We start from the raw sequence: 26,334 nt of genomic DNA on the forward strand, positions 1-26,334 counted from the left end.
TATCATTTCAAAGTTTATCCATGACGCAGCATGTTTCAGAATTTCACTTCTTTTAGTTGATGAACAACATTTCATTTTATGGATGTACCATGTGTAGTTTATCCATTCATCAATTGATGGACATTTGGATTGTTTCAAGGCTTTGCCTATTATGAATGATGCTTCTATAAACATTTATGTAGAAGTTTTGTGTGGTATATTTTTTCATCTCTCTTGAGTGTTTAACCAGGAATAGAATTGCTGGTTCATGTAGTAGTTCTGTTTTTCTAAAATGGCCATCATTGTACATTCCTATCAGCTATGTTTAATGATTCCAGTTTCTCTATATCCACATCAACACTTGTTACTGCCTGTCTTTTTCATTATAGTCATCCTATGAGTGATACCTCATTTTGATTTGAATTCATTTGTTAGCAATGAATGATGTTGAACATCTTTTATAAGCTTGTTCAGTTCAGTTCAGTTCAGTTCAGTCGCTCAGTCATGTCCAACTCTTTGCAACCCCATGAATCACAGCATGCCAGGCCTCCCTGTCCATCACCAACTCCCAGAGTTTACTCAAACTCATGCCCATCGAGCTGGTGATGCCATCCAGCCATCTCGTCCTCTGTCATCCCCTTCTCCTCCTGCCTTCAATCTTTCCCAGCATCAGGGTCTTTTCCGATGAATCAACTCTTCACATGAGGTGGCCAAAGTATTGGAGTTTCAGCTTCAACATCAGTCCTTCCAATGAACACCCAGGATTGATCTCCTTTAGGATGGACTGGTTGGATCTCCGTGCAGTCCAAGGGACTCTCAAGAGTCTTCTCCAACACCACAGTTCAAAAGCATTAATTTTTCGGTGCTCAGCTTTCTTCACAGTCCAACTCTCACATCCATACATGACCACTGGAGAAACCAGAATCTTGACCAGATGGACCTTTGTTGGCAAAGTAATGTCTCTGCTTTTTAATATGCTATCTAGGTTGGTCATAACTTTCCTTCCAAGGAGTAAGCGTCTTTTAATTTCATGACTGCAGTCACCATCTGCAGTGATTTTGGAGCCCCAAAAAATAAACTGACACTGTTTCCACTGTCTCTCCATCTATTTCCCATGAGGTGATGGGACCAGATGCCATGATCTTAGTTTCTGAATGTTAAGCTTTAAGCCAACTTTTTCACTCTCCTCTTTCGCTTTCATCAAGAGGCTTTTTAGTTCCTCTTCCCTTTGTGCCATAGGGTGGTGTCATCTGCATATCTGAGGTTAATGATATTTCCCCTGGCAATCTTGATTCCAGCTTGTGCTTCTTCCAGCCCATTGTTTCACATGATGTATTCTGCATATGAGTTAAATAAGCAGGGTGACAATATACAGCCTTGATGTACTCCTTTTCCTATTTGGAACCAGTCTGTTGTTCCATGTCCAGTTCTAACTATTGTAAGCCATTTGCATATCTTCTTTGGGGAAACATTTATTCAAGTCCTTTGCCAATTTCTTTTTCCAAATTTTTAATTGAGTTGTTTGTCTTCTTGCTGTTGTGTTGTAAGAGTTCTGTACATATATCCTGGATACTTGACTCATCAGATCTATGATTTGCACATATTTTCTCCCCTTTGTAGAGTATCTTTTCACTTTGTTGATAATGTCCTTTGATGCACAAAAGCAGCATTTTAATGAATTCCATTTTTTCTCCTTTTGGTGTCATATCTAAGAGTCTGTTGCTAAATTCAAAGTCATGAAGATTTACCCTATAGTTTTCTTTCAAGAGTTTATATATTTCTGCTCATATATGGGTCACTGGATCCATTTTGAGAAATTCTGTGCATGGTATGAGGTAAAGTCTAACCTTGTTTGCACGAACATATCCAGTTGTCCTAATTTGTTGAAGAGTGTTATTTCCCTGTTGAATGATTTCCCACCCTTGTGAAAATCAGTTGGCCATGAGTATATGTGTTTAGCTTACAACTCAATTGTACTGATCAATAGGTCTATCCTTATGACAGTATCATGGTATTCTTTTTCTTATTATTGATATAATTATTGTGGTAAAAAAAAAAAAAGCATGAGCTCTATTTTCTTCAGCTTTTAAATGTAGTGCTGTTAAGTGCATGGCATTGTTGTATAGCAGATCTCTAGAACTTTTTCGTCTTGCCTGATTGAGACTCTATATCCATTGAACAGCTACTCTCCTTTTCCCTCTCCCTGTCAGCTCCTGACAACCACTTTCCTGTTTCCTGCTGCTATGAATTTGACTATTTTAGATACTTCATGTAAGAGCAATCATGAGCATTTGTCCTTATTTCTAGCTAATTTCACTTAGCATGATGCTGTCAAGGATCATCCATGTTGTTGTATATTGCAGGGTGTCCTTTTTTAAGGTTGAATAATATTTCACTGCATAAATACACCTCATTTTCTTTATCTATTCATTTGTTCATGGATATTTAGTTTGCTTCCCCCTCTTGGTTATTGTGAATAATGCTGCAGCTATTAACAAGAAGTGCAAATACCTCTTCCAGAACCTGCTTTAAATCTCATTTGAATGGATACTCAGGAGTGCAATTGCTGAATACAGTATCACAATGTTTTGGTTACTTTAGCTTCATAGTAAGTTGTAGGAAGTTTTGAAATTAGAAAGCATGGGTGCCCCAAATCTGTTCCTTTTTTTTCACAATTATTTTGGCTATGTGGGTCCCTTGTGATTCTGTAAGAGCTTGCGGATTGGTTTTTCCATTTTTTCAAGGAAAAACTGTTGGGGTTTTGGTAAATTTTACAGAGAGTATGTAGTTAACTTTTAGTAGTATGCCCACCTAACAACTTTGCTTCCAATACAGGAACACAGGATATCTTTCCATGTGTTTAGGGCTTCTTAAACTTCTTTCAGCAATGCTTTATAGCTTTCAAGTGTAAAATTCTGCTGCTTCCTTGGTTAAATTTATGCCTAGGTATTTTATTCTTTTGAATAGTATTGTAAATGGAATTTTCTTAATTCCCTTTCAGATTGCTCATTGCTAGTGTATAAAAACTTGCTGGATGTTTACATGTTGATCTTGTACTCTGTGTGTTCATTTATTAGCTTTAGTAGCTGTTTTTATAAGTTATTGGGATTTCCTATTTACAGGATCATGTCATCTGTGAATAAATGTAGTTTTAATTCTGATTTTTCAATTTGGGTACCTTTTATTTCTTTGTCTTGCCTAGTGACTCTAGCTAGAATTTATAGTGCAGTCTTGAATAACAGAGGCCAAAGCAGGCCTCCTTGCCTTGTCCCTGATCTTAGGGAGAAATCTTTCAATGTTTCACCATCAAGTATGATGTCAGCTGTGGATTTTTATAAATGCCCTTGATCACCTTTAGGAAGTTCCCTTATATTCCTAGTTTTCTGGAAGTATTATCATGGAAGAATGGTGAACTTTGTCAAAAGCTGTTTTTGCATCAATTAAAGTGATTGCATGCATTTTTTTCCTTTATGCTATGAATATGGTATATTATATTGATTGATTTTTTTTTTTTATGAACTTCCCTCACATTTCTGGGATAAATTCCACTTGGTCATGGTTTATAATATTTTTAATAAATATTCAGTTTACTAGTGTTTTGTTGAGGATTTTAAAACTACATTTAAAAGGTATACTGCTCTATCCTTTCCTTTCCTTATTATGTCTTTGTCTGGCTTTGGTATCAGGTAATGCTAGTCTCTTAGAATGAGTTAGGAAATATTCCCTCACTTTCTATTTTAGGAATAAGCTTAAGAAGGATTTTTGCTAATTTTTCTTTAAATGTTTGGTTGAATTAACCACTGAAGCCATCTGGTTCAGGGTTTTTCTTTGTTTGGAGTCTTTGTTTACTATTTCAATCTCTTTACTTGATATAAGTTTCTTTCATATTTCCTATTTTTTCTTGATTCAGTTTTGTAGGTTGTATATTTCTAGGAATTTGTCCATTTCATCAATGTTATCTAATTTGTTGGGATATAAATTAGTTTCCTAGGGCTGCCATAGCATATCATCACAAATGAAATGATTTAAAACAACAGAAATGTATTCTCTCACAGTTCAGTAGGCTGGAAATCTGAGGCCAACGTGTCAGCAGAATTGATTCTTTCCAGAAGCTCAGAGGGAGAGACTATCCCATGCCTCACTCCCCACTTCTGAGAGAATAAAGATCTGAAATAAAAAACTTAACTCTATGCCTTAAGGAACTAGAAAAAGAAGAGTGAACTAAAACCCAAATTTTGCTTATCCCCATTCCAATCTTTATTGGTTTCTTCCCTTTGCTAACTTTGGTTTTGATTTCTTCTTCTTTTTCTAGTTTCCTAAAGTTTAACATTAAGTTATTGATTTGAGATATTCTCTTTTAAGATAGACATTGGTGGTTATAATTTTGCATATTGTATTTTTATTTTTTGTTTATCTAATTATTTTCTAATTTCCCTAGTGATTTCTTCTTTAATCTCTTGGTCAGATAAGAAAGAGTGTGTGATCTAGTTTCCACACATTTGTGAAATTTCAGGTTTTCCTTCTAACACTAATTTCCAGTTTTATTCTGTTTTGGTCAGAGGAGATATGTTGTATGATTGCGATCATTTTAAATTTCTTGAGACTTAAGATGTAGCAATGCCTTTTTACTGAAATTTAGAAGTCCATTTTATTTATTTATTTTTCTTTTTCTCCCCAAACTTTAGAGTTTTATTTTGTATTGGGGTGTAGCTGGCTAACAATGTTGTGGTAGTTTCAGGTAAACAGTAAAGGGACTCAGCCATAAATAAACATATATCCATCCTCCCCCACCCCCTCTCATCCAGTCTGCCACATGACATTGAGCAGAGTTCCATGTGCAAAACAAGAGGCCCTTGTTGGTTGTCTATTTTAAATATAGCGGAGTGCACATGACCTTCCCAAAGGCCCTAACTATCCCTTCAAGTTGGCAACCATAAGTTCATTTTCTATGTCTGTGAGTCTCTTTCTGCTTTGTAAGTTCATATTTGTATCATTTCTTTTTAGATTCCACATATAAGGGATGTCATACCATATTTTTCCTTCTCTGTCTGACTTACTTTACTCAATATGACGCTTTCTAGGTCATACGTGGCGCTGCAACTGATATTATTTCTTTCTTTTTAATGCCTGAGTAATATTCCATTGTATATATGTACCACATCTTCTTTATCCAATCCTCTGTCAATAGACATTTAGCTTGCTTCCAACATGTCTTTGCTATTGTAAAGAGTGCTACAATGAACATTGGGGTGCATATATATTTTCAGATCATGTTTTTCTCTGGATATATGCCCAGGAGTGGGATTGCTGAGTTGTATGGTAGCTCTATTTTTAGATTTTTAAGGAACCTCCATACTGTTGTCTATAGGGGCTGTAACAATTTACCTTCTGACCAACAGTGTAAGAAGGTTCTCTTCTCTTCATATCCTCTCTAGCATTTGTTGTTCATGGATTTTTTGATGATGGCCATCCTGACCAGTATGAGGTGATATCTTCTTGTCATTTTGATTTGCATTTCTCTAATAACCAACAGTGTTGAACATCTGTTCATGTGCCTATTCACCATATTCACCATTTGTATGTCCTCTCTTTGGAAAAATGTCTATTCAGGTCTTCAGTCCATTTTTTTGAGTGGACTGTTTGTTTTGACAGCAGTCTATTTTATTTTGAAACACTCTTTTAATTGCTTAGTTGCTATGAGCTCTTTTTTTCTAATTAGATTCTAGAGTTTCAAGAAAGTGATTCTGTCAATTTTTGCTAGTTTCATGGTTGCTTCAGTGGAAGGACTGATTCTTGGAGTTTCCTACTTCACCATTCTGTGATGTCACCCTTCCCCCATGCTGATCTTGCTGTTACGTGGCTTTCTTCAGAAGTCATCTCTGTGTTCATCCCTACTTCCCAATTTTGAGCCAAATGCCCTTTATAGGGTTCCCTTTACACTGCACTTACCAATACAAAGCATTTTTTCCCCTGGAAGTGAATGTATTCTGAGCATTCCAACACTGGTACAAGGTCTCTTTATTCTTCCCCATCTTGTTGTTCAGTTAGGTTTCCCTGTCTTTCACTATCTCCCAGAGTTTGTTCAAACTCATGTCCATTAAGGTAGCGATGCCATCTAGCCATCTCATCCTCTGTCGCGTCCTTCTCCTGCTGCCCTCAATCTTTCTCAACATCAGGCTTTTTTCCAGTGATTTGGGTCTTTGTATCAGATCGCCAAAGTATTGGAACTTCAGCTTCAGTATCAGTCCTTCCAATGAATATTCAGAATTTATTTCCTTTAGGCTTGACTGGTTTGATCTCCTTTCAGTCCAAGGAACTCTTGAGAATCTTCTCCAGAACCACTGTTTGAAAGCATCAATTGTTCAGTGCTAGCCTTCTTTCTGGGCCAACTCACATCTGTACATGACTCCTGGAAAAACCATAGCTTTGACTATAAGGACTTTTGTCAGAAAAGTGATGTCTCTGCTATTTAATACATTGTCTAGGTTTGTCATAGCTTTCCTTTCAAGGAGCAAGTATATTTTAATTTCATGCCTACAGTCACAGTCTTCAGTGATTTTGGAACCCAAGAAAATAAAATCTGTCACTGATTCTACTTTTTTCCCCATCTACTTGCCATGAAGTTATGGAACTGGATGCTATGATCTTAGTTTTTTGAAAGTTGAGATTTGAGCCAGCTTTTCCACTCTTCTCTTTCACCCTCATCAAGACACTCTTTAGTTCTTCACACTCATCACCATAAATGTTGAATTAATGAAAGTTGCATGAGTAAACAAAGAAGAAGCAAATTTAAATTCTCATGAAGTTACTACAAAGCCAATTTATAGATTGCTGATTATTAAAAGAATTATAATTAAACTCACTTAACATGAAAACTAATTTGAATATAATTTATTCATTCTTGAGACCTTCAGAAGACACTTCAACATCTCATAATATATTAAGATGATGAGTAAAAACATCTCATTATTTAATCTATCAGTTATCAACTGTGGAGGATAGCATCTACTGTTGTTCAAAAGCATTTTTAATTTATTCTAGTGAAGTCATTCCTTTACATTAACTTGTTCAACTTTTGAGAGCCCTATCTGTCTGTATTCTGACATACATGTTTATTTGATTATTCTGGCTGTATGATTTCCATAGAAACAAGCTTTTGAGAGGTTATATGTTCAAGTAAAGATTTATCACTTTCACATGCTTTCTTGATTTTTAAAACTACTTTAAGAGAAAATCTTGTTTTACTTTGGCTACTGTTAGGAATTGCTAATGTGAGCACCAATGCTTGAATGTTGCCCCAGATACAGAAATCTCAAGTATATTAAAGACCTTAAATGAATTGTTATTATATGACTTAGGGTATGCCGTGCCTCAAATCACGTTTCGAAAACATAGGAATTACTTGCTATAACATCCTGACACATATAGCTAACCAGATAGGTAAGTCTTAGTCTACATCCCAATATAGATTTATTAAGGATTTGTTTTGTATTCCTTTTTAAAAAGAAACATAGGGTGACTTCCCTGGTGGCCCAGTGGTTGACTTGACTTTGCCTTCCAATGCAGCAGGGGCAGGTTCGATCCCTGGTCAGGGAGTTAAGATCCTACATGCCACATCCAAAAATGCCAAAACATAAAACAGAAGAAATGCTGTAACAAATTCAATAACTACTTTAAAAATGGTCCACATCAAAAAAAATCTTGAAAAGAAATGCAAACAACAACAAAACCTACAAGCTTATAAACTAAGAGATCAATTGTTTATATGTTATTTATTTTTTCAGTAATTTTACAAGGAATCCTTGTTATAAATTGTAATGTTGCTCCTCAAATTGTATTATTATTTTTCAAGATGAATCAACTCTAAATAATTTAATTATATATAAACCACATCAAAAAATGTTAACAGAAGGACTAAACCCAAGATGCAAGGATTTCATACTGAAATCTCATTTGGTTTACTCACAATGTGGTATCTATCCTTCCAGGAGTAGGATAACAGAATAAGAACCATTGGCTATTCTCTACCCACCCCGCAACCCCAGTATTGTAAATTTGTGACAAAGTGATGCTAGCGGTGAAGGACAACATGTAAAAGTTAGGTGAAAATACTAATAATTACAAAAAAAGAATGTGTTACCATGAACTTCTTTTTTCTTCGCTTAAAAACATTATTGTATTTTGCCAAGTGGAAATCAGAAATCACTCTTATAAACATCTAAATTTATTCCTTTACCTAAATTTATTTCCCAGTCTTCTTTGAATATCTAGGAAGTTATAGATACATTTTTTAAAATAGTCAAAATTCACATTACCAACTCAAAAAAACTCAACATTTGGTTTCTTAAGGTGAATTGCAGTCTTTATTACTGCTAAATGAGCACAATTTTCTTTAGGAGGCATTTTTTAATAGTTCATAAGATGCATACATTTGAGATCTTATTCTATTATACATTTTAAATATGAGTTTTTAAACTCTTTATTTTGGTTTTGCCAAATATACAGATATATCTATTATTTCAAAATTATTATTAATTTAATGTTTCATATTTTCTAGAGTCCACCTGGTGAATGATTTTATATCTGATGCTTACTAGAGCCTACTGAAGTTAAAATCCCACTATAGATATTACTCAGAGGAAATTCACCATGAATTTAAAAGTAGATAATACACCTATTAAAATGACCAAAATAAAAAATAGTAGTAATACCAAATTCTGGCATGGATGTGAAGAAAACTGGATCTCTCATATATTGCTAGTGGAAATGTAGAGGACATCACTATTCTGGAAAGCAGTTTGGCAATTTCTTGTAAAACTAAACACACACTAACCGTTAGACCCATTAATTGCTCTCTTGGACATTTATCCCAAAGAAATGAAAACTTATGTTTATGCAAAAATCTCTGCGTTAATGCTTATAGAGGCTTTACCCCTAATAGCAAAGTACTGGAAACAACCTAAGTATCCTTCAGAGAGTGAAGAGTTCTCCAAATTTCGTATATCCAAACAATACTACTACTCAGCAAATAAAAATACTACTCAGCAAATAAAAAGGAATGAATACATGCAACAACTTGGATGGACCTCAAGGGCATGCTCAGTTAAAAAAAAATGAAGCTTAAAATGTTACATACTAGTTGATTCCTACAATGATAAAGATAGAAAGATGAAAAATAGATTAGTGGTTGCTTGGTGATAGGGACAAGGGGTGGGTCAGGAGCACAACAGAATGCTTTTGTGGTGACAAAAAAGTTCTGTATGTTGACTGTGGTATGGTTACACTAATCCATACATAGGATTACATTGCATAGAAGTATAAACATGCACACACATGCAAAGAATGTAGGCTTAAAAAATCATGAAAACTGAATAAGTTCTATAGTTTCATTAGCAGCAATGTATCAGTGTTGGGCTTTCCTGGTAGCTCAGAAATAAAGAATCCACCTGCAATGCAGGAGACCTGAGTTTGATCCCTTGGTTGGGAAGATCCCCTGGAGGAGGGCATGACAACCCACTCCAATATTCTTGCCTGGAGAGTTCCCATGGTCAGAGGAGCCTGGAAATATCTGTGAGACTTTGATATGATTTTATGAGATGTTTCCATTGAGGAAAGATGAGTGAAGGGTACCCAGGACTCTACTGGTTTTGCAACTTCTTATGAGTCTATATTGATTTTGAAATTAAAATAATTTTTAAGAATAGTAGCATCATTATAAAACACTATTATACATTTTAAAAACAGGCATAGCCTACTGGTATTTGAATGCAATTGGCATCTGAAACAACCTCTTTTCAAAGGCTTACTTCTAAAAGTCTTCAGTTTGAAGTGATTCATTTTTTTTATTTTAATTCAAGTATGCAGTTGTGTCACTTCAAAAAATATGGTCTGTGAACATAAAAGTTTCAGCTCTGTCCTCCACACTTTTTCTTCTTTTTCGAATGCCCTTTATTTGACCAGGAAGGATGTCATTTCCTAGAGCACTGAGAAAGCCACATTTAACTTGAACAGCATTGTTCTTTTAGGTTATTAAGGGTATTCAATTTTCTCTGATGGTTGCTACTCTGAGTTGGAGACTCTTCTGAAAAGTCAGACTGAGAAGATTGCCCTAGTTCCAATACTCACACATACACACAAATGCCACAAAACTTTGGAATTAATACAATCAATAACCTTTGAAAATGGAGTTAAAAGCAACAATTGAATGCTAAGATGTAGCAAACTATCTTGTTCCCTTTTTCTTTGAATATCAATGTGGCCAGGGAATTGAGAACCACAAGAGAGAGTTCAATTGAACAAGCATTTATTGAGTACCTAAATCATAATACCTTACAATGATGTTCATGTTATGCAGAGCAGTACAGGTTATAGTGATGATAAAGAGTCCATACCATCCAAGCGATGTCAAATTTGCATCCCCACTATTCACACAATGCTGGAGACCTGGGGTCAGTCCCTGGGTCAGAAAGATCCCCTGGAGAAGGGAATGGCTACCCACTTCAGTATTCTTGCCTGGAGAATCCCATGGACAGAGGAGCCTGGTGGACTAGTCCATGGGGTTCAAGGAGTCAGACACTACAGAGCGACTAATAACTATGCTTTACACTGGCACATTGAGTGAGAAACGGCAAAGCTTTATGCAACACCAGTGACAAGGAAATCAAACATTCAGCAGAGTCAAGGGAAGAAATAACTTAGCTACCTTGGGTGAAAATAGAGCAGGTCTCTGGAGAAAGGCATCAGGTCAGGAGAGTAGTTGGAAGGCTATGAAAATTAAAGTGCTACGAACAATGGTTTGCAGGACTGCAGCCATACCAAATGAGTAAAATGTATAAGAATTTGAAATTTCACATACAGAATTTCTCTATTTTCTGTGAATGATGTGAGATACATGTGGATGAAGTTTTTTTTTTTTTTTTTAAGTTCTGCTCAATTGTGGATAAAATTTGGCATTTTCAACAAAATATCCTATCTCAAAAAGTGAAACTTAATTGCCCCGTCATGTCTGATTCTTTGCGACCCCCATGGACGGTATCCCTTTAGGCCCCTCTGTCCATGGGATTCTCCAGGCAAGAATACTGGAGTGGGTAACCATTTCCTTCTCCAGGGGATCTTGCCAACCCAGAGATTGAACCCAGGAAGCCTGGCATGCTTCAGTCCCCGGGGTCACAAAGAGTCCAACACGACTCAGCGAGTGAACAACAGCCGTCCTATCTGGAGAGGTAGATATGGTGGTACTGATGAGAGCTCAGAAGAAAAGTCACCAGACTCCTCTCTTTTGTTCTCATTTCTGTTGGTTTTGTTGATGAAAAGTAAATCTTAGCATTAGTGGATACTAAACCATTCTCCTTTTTTTTTTTTAATGTAAAAAAGCCAATTATATTCTACTGTGCTTATTTGATTTGGACTACTTAAAGTGCTAACCTTCTATCGTTGATCAGGTTAATTCTACTTTATTAAAGCCAACAATAATTATCCAGAAAATTAAAAATCAAAATGATAATCCTTTACTATGAAATGCATTAAAACTAAGGTGGATTAATGGATGGATGAGAAAGAGATGTGTGAAAAAAAAATCAGTGAAGAAAATTTTCATAAAATTTTGGAAAGAAAATACAAAAAAAAATTAAAAGGATAACAGGAGCTTTTGGTGCATAATAGGTAGATGATAGATAGATAATAGATGGCTTCATTTCTTGAAATAATAACTTAAGGACTTTGTCAGTTTTCTTGGTCTGAATCGAATAGACTGCCAAATATTTCTCCAGCACAGATGGGTTTATTCAGGATCAGCAGAGAACTCAATTCAGAAAAGAAAGGAGGACACCTTTTTGGAGGAGAAAAGGAAGTTGGGAGCTCTGTTCTAGCAAATAGAGTCCTTGGCTTTTCATTGGCTGGATCCTTGTCTCTGCTATTGTTGCAGGTGTGAGAGCTCCCCCTTCTGGTCTCCCAACTCTATTTAATTGAGGGTTTTGTTTATTAATTTTTTACAGTGTACACCAGAAAATTAAGAAAATGTTACAGAAACCAAATTCTTGCATTAGAAACCTCAAATATAGTTTCCAGGCAAAGGATAAAATGATGGAGATAAGCTGTGGTTAGTGGAAAATATCCATTTATATAGAAATACCTTTTACTGCCCTGTCTTTACATTGGCGTCATGCTTTGTCAGTATCTGAAGTCTCTGGGCATGTAATTGTAACCTGGGGCCCAGGTCTAGCCAATAAGACTTTAACTCTCCAGGAAATCCAAACAATAGAGATTAGACTTGTCTTCAGAGCAAGAGCACAAGAACAGAAACAGGTAGTTACTTGACTAAGCCGTCAATGTTATATGGAATGTCTAAAAAATATGTCACAAATGTTTGTATCTGGCTTCCCTAGTGGCTCAGTGGTAAAGAATCTGCCTGCCAATGCAGGAGACACGGGTTGGATCCCTGGGTTGGGAAGATCCCCTGGAGAAGGAAATGGCAATCCACTCCAGTATCCTTGCCTGGGAAATCCCATGGACAGAGGAGCCTGGCGGGCTATAGTTCCATAGGACTGCAAAGAGTTGGACACGACTTATTGACTAAATAACAATGTTTGTATCCTGCCATGAAAAAGGGCTTTCTGTATTTTTTTTTTCTGGTTTTGGTCCATTCCATTTTAAATATTCTGCCCTCTTAAAAGTCAAATTGGAATTTTCAGTGAGTCCAAAAAAGACCTGATTGGTTTAGAATTGATTAACTTAGAACCATTCACTGCTCATCGTATTCAAGGCAAATAGCACTTCATTATAGGTGGATTAGTAGCTCCTCTGAATTGCTGCAAAGATTTCTCTTCATAGTCAACCCTGGATCCATCTTCCAAAGTTCCCAGAACTGCAAAGCTTCAGATGCCTGAAGATGATGTCTTGGCAGCTCCACTGCTTCTCAACAGGCCTGGATCTCAGAAATCCCAGACAAGTTGATATTGATCCTTTTTAAAAAGTTATGTACAAAGGAAGTGTATCTGCCAACCTCCTTTAGAAACAGGGTCAAATAACCAGTTGGAAAATTTTCCAAAGGTGTCACATTAAACTTTAATAATACCTTCATTTTTATGGGGCTGTTAACTTTGGAAATTGCTTTCACATGCATTATCTCATTGCATGTTCTATTTCATTGAAACAGTGTCTAGGTTTTAGGGCTAAATTGCAATGACATAGATATCAAAATGTTGGCAAGGACGATTCAAGAAAAATGATTATTCCTATACTGAACAGAAGTATTAAAGAGGAATTGACTGACTTCATGATTAAGTACTGCAAAGGATTAAGATTCTAATGGCTCCTTTAGCCTGCTGCCCAGCTGTTGAGGGTTTATCAGAGCCATTTCACTGTTCTGTTTTGTTTTTCGTTTTCAAGGAGAAAATGAGTCACTTCTTTTTTGTCCTCTTCCATCCTTCTTATTCCTGATTTTTTTCCCAATAAATCTTTAGGTCAGCCCAACCCCAGGCTGCATCCGTGCCCTCATGAAGATGCTATACTGCGCTTATTGTCGAGGACTCCCCACTGTGAGACCATGCAACAACTATTGCCTCAATGTCATGAAGGGCTGCCTGGCAAATCAAGCTGATCTCGACACCGAGTGGAACCTGTTTATAGGTAAGGAGCATCCCCCTGGATTCAAGCAGAGGGATGTGAGGATAGCAGGTGTTCATGGGGCCTGGTGGGCAGGTCCAAAGTGGTGATGACGTGTAGAGACTAGGAGGATTGAAACACACACAGAGAGAGAGTGTGTGTTTAGAAAATCATAAATATTATGTTGCATTTTTCTTCATTTTTTTTAATCCTGAAAAATAAGACTTCTTGGTCTATTGTGATGGACAGTCCTGTTGAAGATAGTAGGAGCCAGCTGTATTGTGGTAGCTGATCTGTCTGATGAAGATAGAAGTAATCTTGTTGAATTTCTGGGAGCACCTGTGGGTAAGGGACACATTAGAAAAGAATCTTGTTTTAAGAAAAAGCCCATAGTCCTGTCTCTTTCTCATTTGTAGTGTCTCAGCATAATCACAGATATTAGTAAACACTTCCTGCCTTAAACATCTACGGTGAAAATAGCTCAATATTTTTGCTGAAATATGCAGATTTTCTTCCTCAGCCTCCAGAGAAGAATGTTTTCAGCACAGCAGCATGAAACAGCCTTCCGTCTTTAAAAGGGAGGCGGGAGGGAGGTGGGGGAGTTAGAGTAGGTCTGTGAATCACTGCTGTGGTCTGGAGATGTAGAAACCACTCAGGAGACTGCACTGCCAAAAGATATTTCCCAAATTGCTATCCAAGGATAAAAGGACAAATTTCATAGGCAGGCTTCTCCCAGGAAAATACACAGGCCTTGAAAGAGTAAATGTGTTTTCTCCCCCTCTGTCAAATGGCCTTCAAATAAAAGTAGTTTTCAACTGCATTTACTGGGGTTGCATTGTGACAAGCAGAGTGGGGCCAATAACAGTGGCATTCCTCAGCCTCAGAGGGACTTCATCATTTATGCAACCCTCTAAAGTAGAAGTCTTGAGTAAAGCCTTCTGACATCTCAGATTTGGGTAGGAAAGGAAAAAGGTGCATCAGAATGCAAAGAAACCTTAGCAAAAATATGCAGTCAGCCTTGGCAGAAAAACTCATTAGCTAACACACTGCTTTGCTTATGAAGGCCAAAGAAAATTGTTGTAAAGTTTTAGAAAGATTTTAGAGTGGGTAGATCCTAATGGAAGTAATCTAACAAAGATCTCAGAAATCATTACTGAGAGAGTAAATTGACATAATCTACTCTTTCTCTTCAGTGGGAGGACAAAATCTATTTGTATAATCTTGAGTTACTTCATTTGAGAAATGAGGGGGTTTTTTAAAGGTTAATCATTAAGGTACCTTTCTAACCCAAAAAGGTGTGACTCTTTGCTAAGATTTTTGTCCTTTGCTAAGATTTTGGAGAGGAGTATGAATTTTTTAGACACGTAAGGCTGAGCTTCTAAAATATAAGTTTAGATGAATTTTGGCAAAGACGTTCTACCTAAATAATACTAATTTAAAAACACTTGCATTCTTCATTAGCCTACTCAATTCAAAAGGAAAAAGTAATTCAAATGTAGTATATTGGTATAATCATATTATCACTTACATATGTAAAGCCTAAACTGAAACAACTGTGTAAATCATCGAGTGGTAAAAGTAAAACAAATCTGTAAGTTAAATGCAAACTATAAATAAAGAAAGCTTAAGGTTACCACATTAAAGTACTCACATCGAGAAATCTAAAAAGGTGTACCTATTAAAAAAAAACAGATAGTCTCATAGCATCATCATTTTTGAATCATAAAAATTATTCATACTGTTGGGTTAAAATTGCCATAATGCATAACACAGTCAAACCGTTTTGGTTAGCTTGCAATTTACTGATGAAAGTAGGCATGTGGATTTTGTTAAATAGAGCAGGACATGATCAAAAATGAGAATATGGGCCTGTTAACTTGTAAGAGCAACAGTGACTTCTTGATTGACGTTTTTTCTCAGTGTTGTTGGCTGTTTTAACATGAAACAAATCCTTATACTTCAATCAGCTGGTTTTCCTAGGTGCCAACTTCATGTGAAATGGAATGCCTAAAAAATCATTTGATTTAAAAACTAAAATTTGAACTTTGAAATTTGAATCTATGATGGGGTTACCTGTGGTGTCTTACCATATGTTTGAAGGGAAGCTGGTAGTTGGGCCTGCATTAATATATTTCATAGCCCTTGCTCCGCTATATCCTTTTTTATTAGTCCTAGAGATCGCTAAGAAAATTCTTCCAATTTTCTTACCTTGGGTTTGGCTGCGGCATTGAGAATTGACCACCTGCATAGACTTATAGGGCAAATTCTGTTCTTGCCAATACTTGTCTGGATGTGAGGTGTGAGTTCACCAACTTATTACATGAATTAGTCAAATGTGCCAAGTCCATTTTCCACAGAGATACATCCAAGATGACAGTATTACAGTGTTCACGAATGCAGCAGCAAAGATCAGTGAGCAAATCAGTAATTCAACAAAAATTATATATAATAGCCCCCTCTCTGCTCAGCACCTGCATCCCATCACTCTTAGACTTCCAGTATCTCGTCATCAAACCCTTCATTCCTACTGCTGTCAACTGCACGTGCTGTCTCTGTCTGCCACATTAATGTCCTGGTTTATACATTTTATCGGTTGTTTTTTTATTATGTGCTCATCTAAACGGTTAACAGTGGCACGCAATCAACCAGCAGTCACAACGAGGATTGAATTGGTGGCACATTCTCATAATCTTTACAATGCCACGAATTAATTGAAAGTGATTTGTGACGATTTAGAATTCAGTTGGTGTCTGCGTCATGTCAAAAGAAAGACACTTTGCTGATAAAGTGAAATGTTTTAAGTGTTCAAGTAAAAACCCCAGTGGTATTCACATTCACTTATGAAATGCTGCAGTTTTTTTGTTTTTGTTTTTTTAATCCTAGGGAAAAAAATCAGGAGTGCTACTTGTGGTATATTTTCATAGTTCTTTAGAAATTTTAGCTCTGTTAAATTAGGGGAGACCCAGCTCAAAAGATTCTTATTAATTATTGTTAAAAAAAGAACTTATTTTTTCCTTCTTTAGGTAAGGAGTTTTTTTTTTTTTTTTTTTTTTTAAGTTGCTGGCAGCTTTGAAGAAGATGCTGCCAGCTCCACTGTACGGTACTTGAAAGCCTGGGTTCGCCTCTCTCTGGAGGTGTCCGCTGCTGCCTAGGTGCATGCGGGATTCCCCAGTACAAAAGCCCAAGCGGGCTTCAACCCACTGTATCTCCCACTTGCTGCAGCCAAGCCCCCTCCCCCCCTTCCCACAGCCCCCAGAAGCAGAAGGATGTGAGTGGCTTTTAGCTGGTTCCCTCTTTTGAAACAGTGCAGAAGGAGAATAATTTGAGGGTACTGACAGCCTCTTTTAGGCACTTACCCCAGGTGTTGCTGTATATTCATAGTCAGCCTGGTTTTTAACGGTTGTCTAAATGCAAAAGCGTTTTCTTGAAAAGTGTTTATGTAAATTAAAATTTCCTAGAGGGAAAAAATGAATAAATAAAAATAAATAAAATTTCCTAGAGGGAAACGGATCGTGGACAGAACGTGTCCTTTCAGTAATATCCTGCGGTTCTTTTGAGTGTTTGGCATGGATACCAGCATTCCACAGATAAGAACAGTTCCATTGACGAGCAACCACATTGCAGATTACACCTAGCTGGTGAGCACAGAAGTTAAGGCTGAAGTTACATTATATAGCTACAATAGATCTTGCTTCTATTTTAAAATCTAGGATGTGTGGAACAGTCTCCCTCAAACATCTGGTACCTTCTATATCTAGAGAATAGAATAGACTGTGAGAATTAGGGGAAAAAAAGTTTTTGTAGGTGAGGGAAGGCACATATTGGTGAGACCAAAGATGGATTCCATGTTGTTCTGTACTTTTTTTCACACTGAAATGTTTCAGGAGGCTTATTGCTATAAAAAGAAGGTGAAATTATCTCTGTAGTTCCACGTAGAAGTGAGACGTTACCATGTTTTTCTCCCAACACTGGAGCTTAAGGTTTTCGGTTATTCTAGTTTGTAAGATGCTTATAATCTTAACATATTAATTCAAGTCATTATATTGAGTAAGCTAGAAACATACTTTTTTTTTACCCTCAGGGAATTGAATGTAGTTAAATTAATTATAATCAACTGTGATGAGCTGTTATAAAAATAGAGACTCAGGATCCTAAGTGTCTACTCCTCTGGGGGACTTAACTTCATCTGGGGGGTCAGAGAAGCCTTAGCTTGATAAGTATAGAATAAAGTACTCATTCTATGACTAAGTATTGAATTATCATTGTCAAACACAATTGATGTTGAGCAGCCATAATATATACAATTGTTACCTTACAGGCCCCAAGTATTAGCAAATCTTTGTGACAACTTCAATAGGTGTAGCATGATCTGTCAGTGGTTCTTAAATACTTATTTGTTTAATTTTTGATATGGTTTATGATCCACTCTCACCACCATTGACGTGGACTTGAACTGATAAGATTTGGAAGATGTGTATTCATTTTTGTCCAGAAAAGGTTGAGTTCCCTGATCTATTGATACCCTTCAATGAGAGAGAGACAGAAAGGCAGTTTGTATTTAATTTAGGCCTTTAGGCCTTGCACTCATAGATCAGACAAACCAATGATATCAAGTTCACTGGGCTTCCTCCTTTCAAACCAACGAAGTCTCAAGACAGAAACCTGGCGGGACAGCATCAAACATGAAACCTAAGGTAAGTACCACATCTGTGCTAGGCCAAGAGACAATACAGTGGATTCTATTCATTCACCCTCTCATTCATTCACAAATCCAGCAATGTTTACTGAGTGTCTAGTATGGACCTTGCTCTGATTTAAGCAAGGGTGTCACGCCAGTAAGAACCTGCCTACTAAGAACATGGCTCAGTTCATGTCTATTGAATCGAGTAAATGAAAACAAGTAGGCAGAGGCATGGAAGGGAATGCAGTAAGAGGCTATTCTGTGTTACTTTGTAGGTCTACTCATTTAATGGAAGTATGACTAATTCAGTCATTTAAAAAGTGCATATCCCTGGATGAGTGCAGGGATGGCAGAAACAAATCAGGTAATGAGCCTGGTTCTTTCACTGTGACAGCTGCTATCAAGTTGTAAATTAAAGCCAGCCGCAAGGAAGGTGTGTTAGGTCAGTCAAAGGACTTGTGTCACATTATAAATGGCCACTTGGGGACACAGATGACTTTCTTAGGACCTGCAAGAGTCATTTCATCCTCAAGGTATTTAGTGTATTTGCAACTTTCTATCTGGGGAAAATGTTGCTAGATAAACATGTATCATTTCTTATAAATAAACTTGGGTTCACTTTTTATAAAATAAATGGATTGTGAGATGTTGCATTTCAGAAGGATAAAGAATACACACAAGGAACTATTTCAAGCATTTGTGTAAGATGCTCCTCTTTTAAAGACTTTCTTAAGCATGAAATCCTATAATATAAATCTGATACTTTTTTTAGTTTTAAAGAATCCTATAGTAAATATGACTCTGGCTGATATATTTAAATCCCATGTCTCAGAAACCTCTAGACCCTAAACATAGAAAATAATTTCAAGAACTGTAGTTAGCAGCAAACTTCCAAGACTTCTTCATCTCTGTTTTGTAGAAGACAAGAGCCTATTCAATAAAACAGGCCAGAAACACAACTCTAAAACTGAAGAACAAAAGTCAAGGCAATAATTGTAGAATCTGATCTCACCATTAGCTACAGAACTTACGTTTGCCCTTGTGCATTCTTAAAAGCACCAAGAAAGATTAAAAAAAAAAAGAAAAGAAAAACAGAATTACTTTATTTTCTATCAGTTGAAATCTAACCCCTCCCAAACCCCTGCCTTCCTTCTATAGTTATTGATTCAACATTTCTCGTTTCTCCTGGACATTTATCATATGCTGTGTTCTCTCTGTAATGCTGGCAGAATGCATAAGCAGTGCTAACTACTCATTGAGAAGAAAAAAAAAAAAACAGAAAGAAAGAAAATAGTTGGCTGGTACCCAGAAGCCTTTCATGAGCCGCATTTGTTATCAATTTCCTACTTTTGGAGAGTGGTTTCCTTCTGAACTCTACATATGTGAAAATATTGCTATGTGGCACAGTAGGGTTAATGTCTTAAGGGTGGTTTAATGTAGGGGCGACTCAGCAAACACAGAGGGAAGGAGGCATTTCCCAACCTCTGAAGATTTACTATTGCTAATCTTGAGGCAACAACTCAAGGGATTCATGGCACTGCAATTTCCAATCTGAAAGTCTCAAGCAGACTTTCCCATGGATCAAAGCAGGCAAAGCACGTGAAACTAAAATTACTTGGTGTAGTAGACAAGTAGTCCTTCTAAGGGATGCATATGTATTTCCTGGGTCCCCAGTGCCAACTTCTGTTCATCCATTTCTTCCAGTTCCCACACACTCAACTTCTATACAATTATAATTGTACTTACTCCATTTCCCACAAATGCGATATTCTAGAGTTTTGAGTTGGAATGCATGGTGCAGTATAATATGACACCACCAATGGACTGCAACACGGCATATCAATTATTGCAAGTACAACATTCTTTAGGATCCAAGATGTTCCATTTACAATGGGAAGCTCACTGAAATACCTCTTCTGCCTTATCCTGCTCTCCAATTTCTATGAGAGCCAGGGACAGAAGGATTTAGTTTACTAGGAGCAAGCCAAGCACATCAAAATGATTGAAAGTGGCTAGAGAATTTCCTTTGTGTTGGCGATTTCACATTTTGCTTTCAATTTCAGTGTTTCCCATAGAAATGGTTTAATTTGATAATTATAACAGAAAGTACTTGTTTTTAAATCATCGACATCTGATTTTAGTAATGTGATAGTTTTCAGTGTCATGTTTTCAAGTTCAAGCTACAACACAAGATGTCTGGTTTGGGGCATGCCACGAGAAAATATTTGATGATTCTTTACAATGGAATTCAACAGATTTCAAGTTAAATAGGTCCCAGAAATTCAGACAAAAATCAAACACTACCATTAGCTCACTGACAGTCTTAGCAATTCCAATTTCAGGAAATAAGAGGAACATGAGGTAGAAAAAAAGGGTTCTGTTGCAGAAACTAGAAAACAAGAAATATAAATAGGGTGAAGTTAGTGAGTTGTTAAAGACAACATTAAAACACTATTGATGCTATGTATAAAATAGATAACTGCTGAGAACCTACTGTATAGCACTGGAAATTCTGCTCAGAGCTCTGTGGTGACCTAAATGGGGAGGAAATCCAAAAAGAAGAGGCTGTATATGTGTATGTCTAGCTGATTCTTTGTCGTACAGTAGAAACTAACACAGCATTGTTAAGAAGCTATACTCCAATAAAAATTAATTTAAAAATTAAAATAACACATGATTGCTTACAAACAGTGACCTTATATTAAGTCCTAGGACCACTGTGACCAAAAGTCCTTCATGTGGTGAACAATTTAATGAATAAAGGAAGGAGAGGGGTAAACTCCTAAAATATGCAAATCCCTTTGAGAGTCTTGATTAATAGGGAAAATCTTTATTTTAACCCAAGTAATAGGTCCTTGTATGATGCTGCCATACTTTATTAAAGCATCTTAATAACAGTATTGTTAAACCAGGGTACTTAGACTTCATTTCCCATAAACATAACGTTTATATTAAATAGATATAATTAGATCTTAAGTAGAAATATATTAGGTATAAATATGTCCTCCAATTGTCCTAAAAGTTCCTTTAATTCATTATCATCTCACAAGTAGAGTTCCCTGGTGGCCTAGTAGTTAGGATTCATACTTGCAATGTTATGGCCCAGGGTCCATCCCCAGTCATGTAACAGACCCCACAAGCTGTGCAGCCAAAATTTAAAAATAAAAGATAGAGCTGCTAATTATGCCTTAATGCTTTAGTCATCTTTCCTCAGGCTTATTTCTTTAACAATTATAAAATACCTCAGTTTGTAAAGAATCTGCCTACAGTGCAGGAGACCTACGTTCGATCCCTGGGTTGGGATGATCTGCTGGAGAAGGGAAAGTCCATTCACCCCAGTATTCTGGCCTGGAGAATTCCATGGACTGTATAACCCGTAGCGTGGCAAAAAATCGGACACGACTGAGCAACTTTCATTTTCACAAGCTGTGCAGCCAAAATTAAAAAAAAAAAAAAGGTAGAGCTGCTAATCACATCTTAATGCTTGTCATTTTTCCTCAGGCTTCTTTCTTTAACAATTATAAAAAATCTTTTTGAACTGTTTTCTTTTTATCTTCTTTTCTGTGTGGATTGTTTATCATGAGCAAATACTCCAAGGAACCAGAGGTGAAGCCAGGTTAGAAGAGACGGCCCTAGGAATTATTCTGATGGTTAAAAACATGTTTTCATTGGTTACTCTGAAAGGGAAATTGGTAAAAAATGTCCTTGGGAGTAATTGAAACTTTTGAAATCCTTCATGGTATATGAAAACTGTGAACTGGTAAGTCACTTAAAAATATTGTGTCTACAGATATGTGGTAAGATAGCCAGGAGAGAATTTAAATTAAAATAGAGCATGAAATATGACTTGTCCTTCAAATAACAGCTTATATATAAATCCCACATAAAAAGATATATCCTTGATTTTTTTTCCTTTGCATGGATTTAAACAATTTGCTACACTAAGAATTTCCTTTATTATAACCCCTGAATAAGTGAAAATTAGAAAGAGAAGTGAAAAAATAAGCCAGTGAATATTTGACATTACCCCAAGAAGAGAGATAAGTATCATATTTTTATTCTTTAAAGTGCTGGGATCTTCTAGAAAGATAGCACTGATAATTAAATGTAAAAAAAAAAAAACGCAAAAACACCAAAACCCCAGACAGTATTCACCTCTAAAATCTCAATGCTCAGAAAATTAACTGACTTAATGAGAGACCTCAGAATAATATCAAGTGGGATGAATAAGCTAATAGATGTAATAGAGTTTTGGAGGTAGCAACTATCACCTCTTTGGCCGCCAGAGTTGATGTGGTTTTGAGATTGATTGAGTCAGAAAGTGACTCCTGTCTTACCTCAGCCCTATATCTATCACAAGTAACTTCATACTAGCTTGAAAAAGTAAGATCTCCCATTGGAAGCAGAATCACTCTTCTGTAAGAGAGTTTACTGACTTCAAGAAAGGGAGTTTTCTGAAAAGCCATGACAATCAGCGGGTGAGGGTAGTTTGGAGTTCTTGATCTTAAAACTTATGCATATGGCTCCTGGTTTTCTAAATTCAAAGTCTTAAACTTTTTTTTTTTAAGATGAGTTCTTTATCTTACCATAGTTTTGTGTTCCGAATTCTTCTGGGTTAGCATAGTCATAGAAATGTATTCCATAGTCCAAAATCTATGTATAAAACCCAACCAGATGGGAAAATTGAAATCAACAATAGTCCTAAGAGTATTCGGGAGGAGTAATTCTACAAATACCAGTACACAGTGCACTTGGAAGGTGTAGATCATGCATAGGAGCTGACTTCTAAAAACTGATTCCACAAAGAGAAATATATATATACATACATCCCTTCATTCATGAGCCTTGTAGTATTTTCTATTGAACTGCTGTGTCTCAATATAAATATTTGGCAAGCTCATGGTAACCCAATTTAATATATGTCTAATACTACCATTTATTGGTTGAGATCCACATATATACTCCTCAAGGGTGTCTATGAGAGGTTGAATGTTGAAGTGTGTCTTGCTACTTACCTACAATTATAGTATCCAATTCTAAAACTATGAGAGAGTTGTAAGAAACTTTATTCCTCTTTTTATATGGTTCTTGGTTCCATTTGGAAAACATGACATACATAGCAATAAGAGCTAACAGATATTGGACATTTACTTTCTATCAGGCAATACTGTAATCATTTTACCCTTTTAATCCATATGACAACCCTATTAAGTAGTCAATATTATCATTTCCATTGTACAGATAAGTGACATTTCCAAGGTCATACAACATGTAAGTTGCAACTATCAGGTTTTGGTTTCAGAGCCCAGGTTTTACTGTTTAGGAAATAACTCTGAGTCTCTGGCTATATGAATTGAGATGGGAAATATTGAGAGAACTTGAGTATTTACTATAGTGAGCACTGTCCAATAGAATTTTTTTGCATCAATAAAAATAGTCTATGTCTGAGCTGCCCAACATAGTAGCTAGCCATATGTAGCTACTGAGCACTGTAACTATGTCTAATGAGACTGATCAGTTGGATTTGTATTTTATTTTGATTAATTTAAGTTCAGTCACATGTAGCTTTTGAGCACTTAAAATGTGACTAATATGTCTGAGGAACTAAATTTCTCATTTCATTAATTTAATTAATTTAATCACTGTAAGTGGGTAATGGTTATGCTATTCGACAAGTTTAGACCATTGAAATATCTATAATTTCCATCATGTAGCTCAGCTTCTGAATATGTCTAATTCTCTTCAAAAAAGTGTGCAATTAGATGCCTTTTTGTGCTTAGATCAAGACTGGGCATATAGTAGATACAAAAGAAGCGAAAGCTGTACTCCCCATTCCTGAGAAATTCTAATTTTCCAAAGAGATGCCATGTATGCTTTCAAAGTGGGAGTTTAATTAAGTGCATAGTTATGAGCAGTAGTCCTTGAATCACTACATGAGTTTGAATCCTGTCTCCACTGTATATTATTATGTGTGACTTGAAGAACATTATTTAACCATCATAAATCTCCAGGTGTTTTCTCATCAATAAACCGGAGATAATAGAACCCACCTCTTAGCTTTGTGAGAATGAAGCTAGATAATACATCTGAAGGATCAGACGTGTCCGCAACCATAGCATGGAAGGAGAAGCCACGTGGGTTTCCATTGAGGTGAATAACCTATGAATATGAGCAGAAAATAGAAGGCAACAGAGTAGGCAAGGAAATAGTAGAAGATCGAGGTAAGTAAGTCCACTATGTACCAACCTTCAAGTTACAAACTTTCAAAGATGAGACCATGCATTTCATCAACGTCAGGTGTGCGTGAAATTGCAGCTTGCCCTCCATCTCCTACTGCTGACCATCCTTCAGGTCCACCATCTCCCACCTTTGCACCATCTCCAGTCAGTAACTCTTCTTGCCTCTTCACTCGATGCCAGCCCCAGTATGCCAGCAGCTGTACTGTACTACTGTACTTTTCAAGGTACTGTACTCTAAGATTAAAAATGTCTTCCCTACTTTTGTTTGTGTTTTATGTATTATTTGTGTGAAAAGTATTATAAATTGATTACAGTATAGTACTTTATAGCCAATTGTGTTAGTTAGATACCTAGGCTAACTTTGTTGGACTTACAAACAAATAGGATTTATGAACATGCTCTTGAAACAGAACTTGTTCATATGTAGGGGACTTGCTATACTAGAATCATGCATACAAAACAGGTAACCAGGGCAGGCAGGCCAAAAAACAAAGGGAAAATGGTAAGAGGATAGTTAATCAGAAAGAATCGAAGTGGACAAGATTAGAGAAAGTGCACTTCATCACACAAGCTTCTTCTTACCCTGTTTCTGGATTTTCCTTAGCTCCTGGGAGGCAGAATCCATCCCAGCAGAGAGGGCCTTGCTCTTGCTCAGGTGAATAAGAATCTGTGGACACTAAGACGGAAAAAGAGTGGTGCAGAGATAAGAATAAGCATGATGTGCTTAAGTGCTTGTGAAGAAACCAGACAAGCTGATATAGACATACTTACTGGCTATACTGGAAGGTGGGATTGGTCAGGCCTGGATGGCTGAAGCTTTGAAAGTCAGTCAAATACTTGACTTTCTTTTGTCTTGTAGGCAATGACAAGTCACAGGACATTTTCATCCAAGGAATAGCAGGGTCTAAGCAATAATTTGGCATCCAAGTAAAGGATGGATTCAGATGAATGAGACCAATGGTAGTGAGACAATCACTGAAATGGGGCATAGAAAGAGAAAGGAAGACAGTGCTAATGATAGAAGTGAAAGTAAAAAGTTATAGGGCTTCATTTCTAAATATAGGCAACTAAAGAGAGGGTAAAGAAAGAAACACATCAGATCTGACTAAGACAAACACATGAAAAAAGATGATACTGTCGGCCAAAAGAAAAGCTACCTTGGAATATGACAAACGTGGATTTCTTCCATCTCTTTAAAACCTTGCTGGACTTGAGAAATAGGAATGTCCCATTGGATGCTGAAAATAGTAGTGTTTTGTGTTCTTTGAATAGGAGACAAGGATGCCAAGAACCATTGGAGGGTTTCCACTCCAAACGATTCTGTAGCCAACTTCTCTACTAAACTCCATCAGATTGTTCCCAGAATCCCCTCTCCTGGGTACCACACAGGTGCCTACATGTTCTTCCCCTGTGAAATAATACTCTCTTTACCTCTAAACGTTAAACATTTAACAGCCTGCTCATCAGTATGAATTCTCAGAATGAGTCTTTATCTGTACCTACTCTGCAACCTCGTTAATTAAGTGTAGTTAGAATGTTAGCTGTGCAAATACCACAGTGCTTAACAGAATGTTACAATGAAGACTTGCCTTGATCAGTTCTCAAGATATGTGTGCTTGCTAAATTGTGTCCAACTCTTTGCAACCCCATGGGCTGCAGCCTGCCAGGCTCCTCCGTCCATGGGATTCTCCAGGCAAGAATACTAGAGAGGGTCACCTTGCCCTCCCCCAGGAGATATTCCCAACTCAGGATCGAACCCACATCTCTTACGTCTCCTGCATTAGGAGGCAGGTTCTTTACCACTAGTGCCACCTGGGAAACCCCAAGATACAT

At 36.8% G+C, this 26,334-nt stretch overlaps 1 protein-coding gene across 2 annotated transcripts in view; it reads left to right on the forward strand.

Moving 5' to 3' along the window:
• Positions 1 to 26,334, forward strand: part of GPC6 (glypican 6) — a 1,181,547-nt gene that overhangs the window by 796,438 nt on the left and 358,775 nt on the right. For both annotated transcript variants that reach the window (XM_065902149.1, XM_065902148.1), the window contains exon 4: positions 13,440 to 13,605. In XM_065902149.1, the coding sequence (XP_065758221.1) occupies positions 13,440 to 13,605 (166 nt within the window). The remainder of the gene's footprint in view (positions 1 to 13,439; positions 13,606 to 26,334) is intronic.

The sequence above is a fragment of the Muntiacus reevesi genome, chromosome 11 (genome assembly GCF_963930625.1).
Source record: "Muntiacus reevesi chromosome 11, mMunRee1.1, whole genome shotgun sequence".
Taxonomy (NCBI): domain Eukaryota; kingdom Metazoa; phylum Chordata; class Mammalia; order Artiodactyla; family Cervidae; genus Muntiacus; species Muntiacus reevesi.